The 6,198-nt window shown below is 45.7% G+C and overlaps 1 protein-coding gene across 1 annotated transcript in view; it reads left to right on the top strand.

The window, feature by feature from the left end:
* Positions 1-230: 230 nt before the first annotated feature.
* Brca1 (BRCA1, DNA repair associated) overlaps positions 231-6,198 on the top strand; it is a 58,541-nt gene continuing 52,573 nt past the window's right edge. Inside the window, exons 1-2 of the mRNA XM_023718048.1 lie at positions 231-300; positions 2,724-2,819. Coding sequence (XP_023573816.1) covers positions 2,740-2,819 — 80 coding nt within the window. The 5' untranslated portion in view covers positions 231-300; positions 2,724-2,739. The remainder of the gene's footprint in view (positions 301-2,723; positions 2,820-6,198) is intronic.

The raw sequence follows: 6,198 nt of genomic DNA, 5'->3' as shown, positions 1-6,198 counted from the left end.
CTGCGCTCGTATTCGGACCTGTGTTAGCACTTGCAATCCTGACGCGAAACTCTGACGTGCTACACCGGAACTGAAGGCCTGGGTGGACGCCCGCGTCCTGCGCCTCCGATTTACGCCACACACGGAAAGACCGAGCGACCAATCCGAGCCCAGCGCGCTCTCGACGCTCTGTGCCCCACCCTTCCGCCGACGTGCCCTCTCGCGGATTCTTAGAGGCTATCGCTCGGAGGCCCCCTGCTGGTTGCCGTGGCGACAGAAAGCGCGGGAATTACAGATAAATTGAAAGCGCGACTGCGCGGGGTGCGTTCTCGGAGACTTCGCGGGCGGAACGCCGCCGTGCTTCTTTCACATAGCTGGGACTGCGGGCGTGGGGAACCCGGACGCTCTGCTCTTGGTAAAGCTGGAGACTCGGGGAAGGGAGAGGTGGCCGGTGTGGCACTCCTGGTGGCCGGCGGGAAGCTGGCGGCCTCCTGAGGGAGAGAAGATGCGTGTCCCCGGGCCGTGGGGGCGGGGCGGGCTGTGGAACCTCGGGCCTGTGGGGGCCGTTTGTGGGTTGAGGGGCCGCGCGGAGCCGGGGGACGCGGACGCTGTGTTCTGGCGGGAGGCCTGGAAGTGGAATGCGGCTTGGGAGCGCCGGAGGGTCGCGCGGCCTGCCCGGGCGAACTAGTGGGTCGGCACACAGCTGGATACGTTAGCGACCGGGGGGCTCCAGTGAGAGTGGCCGCCGCTGCCGGGAAGGTGGGAGGGGAGGGTCCCAGAGCGGAGCGTTTCCTTTGAGAGGCGGCGCCCCTCCGCGTGACCCGGGCGGCCCGCAGCTTCCGGAGCGCCTGGGGCTCTTGGCTCGCCCCCCCGCCCCCCCCCCCCCCCCCCGCTTGGGCAAGTGCCCAGTTCATCGGAGCCAGCTGGTACTGTGCACGCTGCTTCTTAACACCCCCCCCCATTTTGGTCACCTTCCTATTTGCAAAATTTTTCATCATTTTTCTCCTTTAATTCTTTTTCCATCTCTATCACCTATTTTCCTCCCCCTCTGGTTCCTTTATTTTTGGTACGGGGAATCGAACTCAGGACCTCTGGCTTGCTAGGCAGGCGCTTGTAACTGAGCTATATCCGCAGCCCTCATTTACCTTTTTTGTTCCTTGTTCATTTGAAAAAGATGTCCTTAGTTTTTGTATATCTGTCTTGTATCATCTCCCCCCATGTACTGAGTTCTCCCCCAATGTATTGAGTTCTGTAAGAAACTGTTACTGTGCGTACCTAAGTCAACAGTGTACCTGATTAATTCGTGGAACATTATGGTCTCAAGGTCATCCATTTGCCTACCAGTGCCCAGTTTATCTTTCCTTATGACATAGTAGGATGCCATTGTGGGTAGATACATTTTCTTTTTTGTATTTACTACATGGTCTACAGGGTCTCACTATGCAGATCAGACTCGTAGTGATCCTCCTGTTTTCAGCCTCCCAAGCACTAGGATTACAGATATGGCCCACCAGGCCCAGTCTCAGGCCTTCTCAGTGCACCCCGCAGGCGGGGCCCCCTTCGCTGGCATAAGCAGGTGCTTTAATCTGCTGAGCTATCTGGCCTGCCTTTAAATTTTCTTTATCACACATCTATTAAGACAAAACAAACAAACAAACAAAAAAAAGAACAAAAAAAGAACAGGATGCTGTAGGAAGCTGGTCTCCCCACTGTGGGACTCCCCTTCCTTAGTGAAAGGAAAAGACCAAAGGAAGGAGTTGGAGGCTGTCTTTCTTTCTTTCTTTGGAGGCTGGCTGGCTGGCTGGCTGGCTGGCTGGCTGGCTGGCTGGCTTTCTTTCTTTCTTTCTTTCTTTCTTTCTTTCTTTCTTTTTTTGCACTTGCCAGGCAAGCGCAAGGGCCTGAGTTCAATCCCCGGTTCCACCAAAAAAAAAAAAAAGTTCCTACAAAGACACAAGATGCTAGTTGCTAATTACAAAAAGCAACAGTTAGAATATTTTTTTAAGAGCCAGGTGTGTGGTGGAAGGATTGCCATGAGTTTAAGATCATCCTGGGCTACATAGTAAGACCTTGTTAAAAAAAAAAAGTTTTTGGCCAGATGTGGTAACTGTCCACAGTAGGCTGACAGGAGTATTACTTCAAGTTCAAGGCCAGCCTGAGCTACATATAGTGCCCTGGATCAAAGCAAAATAAAATTCTAAAGGGAATGCTTTTGTTATTAGTTATAAGGTGGTAAAATTTCAAAAGCACTTCAACTTTAAAATTTATTTATTTTAGGGCTGGCCAAATAGCTCAGTGGAGCTCTTAAGAAGCTGTAAACAGGCGGATCGCTACAAGTCCAATCTAGTAGTGAGACCCTGAATACCCTGTAGGCCCTCCCCTGAAATACAAAAAAAAAAAAAATTCTGCTTAAGGACGGTGTTTAAGCTACTGTTTTTATAAATCGTTTAAAGTGGTTCAGGGGGCCTGGCCTTAGCTCAGTTGTTTAAGTAGCTGCTTCCACAAAGCTGTCAGCCTCAGGTTGCTGTAGTTCGATCCCCACAACACCCCAGCCAGCCAAACCACCCCTGAGGGCATTCAGAGCCAAAAAAAAAAAAAAAACCACCTTATTGGGGCCAGGGAGATGGCTCAGTAGGATAAGCGCTTGACTGGCAAATGCAAGGATCTGAGTTCAATCCCCGGTTCTGCCAATAAATAAATAAATAAATAAAGTGGTTCATTTATGTTTTGAAATTTATGTTTTTAAGTTAAAAGGAACAAAAAATGGATTTATCGATGGTTCGAGTTGAAGAAGTACAGAATGTTCTTAGTGCTATGCAGAAAATCCTAGAGTGTCCAATCTGGTAAGTCATCCAGCAACTTTTATTAATTTAAGATTTTCCTTATGTGATTATCTCCTAACTAAAGGAGTAGACTTGACCTGACGCTGTTAGCAAAACAAACAGTAAACTACATCTGTTAAGATCAGGCTGAAGTTTCTGCTTTTGATGGAAGAGCCTTCAAACACCGGGAAGTAGTACTCCTCCTCCTCCTCCTCCTCCTCCTCCCCACTCCCAGCTTCTCAGTCCACAGCCCCTTCCTTTTCCAGTCCACAGTCCATCTGGATGGGTTCTGCATTGGGGAGCAATGTGGCTTGCATTAGAATACTTGAGTTTCTGTCCAACCCTAAAACGAGCTCAGTTGCTTGGAGTGAATGTCATTGACAAAAGAATACTGCATCTCGTGAAAGCTTTTGGCACGTGTGCTCTGAGCAGGTCTTTGTTTTTAGGTTTGCAAGGCCGGGAGCTGTTTTTTGTTGTTGCTCTTTGCTTTTGCAATGCTGGGTGTTAAACTCGGGTCCTTGTGCGTGCCAGGCCAGCACCCTTAATGCTGAGCTACCTCCCCACAGGGGAGGGAGTGCTGATTGGTGACTATATCTGCAGCATCCCACCTAATCGAGACAGCGTTTCTGTTATCCCAGAGTCCCCTTGTCCCCTTGTGTGTGTTGAGGAGGTTTTGTTTAATTTTTTTCTAGGAGTACTGAGGTTTGAATCTAGGACCTTTTGCCTCAAAAATTGCACCTGAGATAAATCATTGGCCTGTAATTTTTTTTTTTTTTTTTCTTTTTAATTTTGAGACAAGGTCTTGCTATCTTGAGGCTGGCCACACAAACTTTTTTTTTTTTTTTTTTTTTTTTTTTTTTTTTTTTTTTTTTCTCAAAGTTTTATTGACAAACAGATAGCAATGAGACAGTTTCAAATCATATCGGAAGGACAGTTTCAACAAATAATACACTGCATATATTCTTCTTAGTGGTTAATTGCTGTACAAGATGCGGACTTGTGATCCCATTTACAAACACCATTAGAATTTTTTTTTTTTTTTTAATGGATTTAAAAGTAATTCTTAGGGCTGAGACTAGAACATTTGGTTACTATGACCTAGGTCCTGGGTTTAATCTCCCACTGCTCTGAGACGGTTAAAAACCCAGAGCAGTAGTTAGATGAGCCCTCCGAGTTCTCTGCAGTCTACAAAGTAAATGAAAACCCTGTTTGGGATCTCCTGGGGAAAGTCCCAAGGAGAGCTGGGATCGCTGCCCTCCTGCTCCTGCTCCTCTTACCCAGCACTCTGATCTCCCCCACCTGCGACCTTTAATGGCGCCTGCTCTTCCCCCAGCGTGTTCTTCCCTGATGCTGTGTGACTTGAGGGTACCGACTTGGAAGGGCCTTCCAAGGGCAGCTTCCAACAATCTTTTTTAAAACTGCATCGGGCTGGGGACATGGCTCAGTGGAATAAGCGCTTCCCTGGCAAGCGCAAGGGCCTGAGTTCAATCCCCGGTTCCGCGAAAAAAAAAAAAAGATTTCTACCTTACAATTGCAGCATATCTCTACTCCTTCCCCCCTTTATTTTTCTCTGTAACACTTGTTACTGCCTGACATGCCCTATAATTATTCCAGCCTTTTCAGCACCCACAAAATACAAACTCCATGAGCACACAAGTTTTTTTTTGTGTAATTTGGTATCTTCGGTAGTTAGAGCAGTAGCTAAGAAATACATATTAGGGATCGAATATGTATATATTGGGGATCAAACTCAGGACCTTGCATTTGCCAGGCAGGCAGTACCTGGGATATAGTTAGCCACTCAATAAACTAAATTTTTTTTTCTTTTCTTTTGGTAAGGGGAATCAAACTAAGGACCTTGCGCTCGCCAGGCAGGTACTTACGCTGCTGAGCTATCTTCCTGGCTCCAATAAACTAAATTAAATGATAAGCTAGATTTTTTTTTTTAATCTCTCTTTTTTTTTAAACATTTATTTAGAGGGGCTGGTGAGGTGGCTCAGTGGTCTAAAGCACCTACTTAAAGCAAACTTAGCAAAGCCCAGGGACCGGGGTTCAATCCCCCAGCACCACATGCCAGCCAGCCCCGCCCCCTGGTGGGCTGAGCTGGCCACACACACACACAAATAAATAATAAATAAAAAAATTAAAAAAAAAAACAAAAAACAGAAAAAAAAATTATTATTTAGAGTGTGTGTGTGTGTGGCCAGCTCAGCCCACCAGGGGGCAGGCTGGCTGGCATGTGGTGCTGGGGGATTGAACCCCGGTCCCTGGGCTTTGCTAAGCTTGTTCTAAGTAGGTGCTTTAGACCACTGAGCCATCTCACCAGCCCCATAAGCTAGATTTTTTTCTTCATTAGTGCTTACTTGTCTTCGCTGCTAGGGATGGGAGCCAGAGTCTGTTGCCGAAATAACAGTTATTGCAGAATTGAGCATGCTCACACTAAGTGCTTGTTTCTCTGAGCTACTTTCCAATGTTTTTTTTGTTTTTCTTTTTGAGACAGAGTCCTACTACGTAGCCCAGGCTGTCCTCGAATTTGTAGCAGTCCTCTTGCCTCAGCCTCCCAAGTGCTGGGATTAGAGGTGTGCGCCATCACATACCATTTTTTATTTTGAGACAGTGTCTTAGTCGTTGCCCAGCTGGGCTCAAGCTTGTAACCCTCCTGCCTCAGCTTCCCAGAGGGCTGGGTTTATAGTAATGTGCCATCATGCCCAACTTCCCAGCATATTTTTTTTTAATGGTGATAGTAGCGGGTAGCATTCAAAAAGTAAATTGAAAAAGTTGTATCAGCTGCTACTTACCCTCAGTGAAGGAAGGTAAAGTCTAAGTAAATTTGCTTTTGTGCTTCAACAGTTGTTTTTCATGTTTGGAATCAAGTGAATGAGCTTCAGGATTATGCAAGCTGTGTTTTCGGAGAGAGACGGGATTTTTAAGTAACCATCCTCCCCTAAACACTTCACATTTCAGCCGAACAAAAACAAGAGCTAAATGAGATGTACAGTCTCATTTATGAAACATCAGAACCAAAGAAGCAGGAAATAAAGTTGGAGGGAAAATTGCTTTGAAAAAGCAAAAACAGTCATGATAATTACAGGGTGATCAGAGGTCTTCAATAATGTGGCATGTGGTTCATTTATTTTGCATTCCCATGGGATTTAGTCATAAAATGTAATGTTCTTTCTCATTCTGCCAAATTAAACCATCAGTTAAAAATGAGAAAAATTAAGATGCAAGAATGAAAGTTACTGCTAAAATTTTTTGTCAGCTATCTTTTCTAGTCTGACTGGGTTTTTTTTTTTTTTTTTTTTTGTTTTCTTCTTTAAATAAGACTACAGATGTGATAATTTTCAAACTAAAACTGTTATAGTCATCGTTACAGTACAAACTGATCTATATAGGAAGT

This window comes from Octodon degus, unplaced genomic scaffold, assembly GCF_000260255.1.
Source record: "Octodon degus isolate 3935 unplaced genomic scaffold, OctDeg1.0 scaffold00056, whole genome shotgun sequence".
NCBI lineage: Eukaryota > Metazoa > Chordata > Mammalia > Rodentia > Octodontidae > Octodon > Octodon degus.
This window is presented reverse-complemented; position numbering and strand designations above follow the sequence as displayed.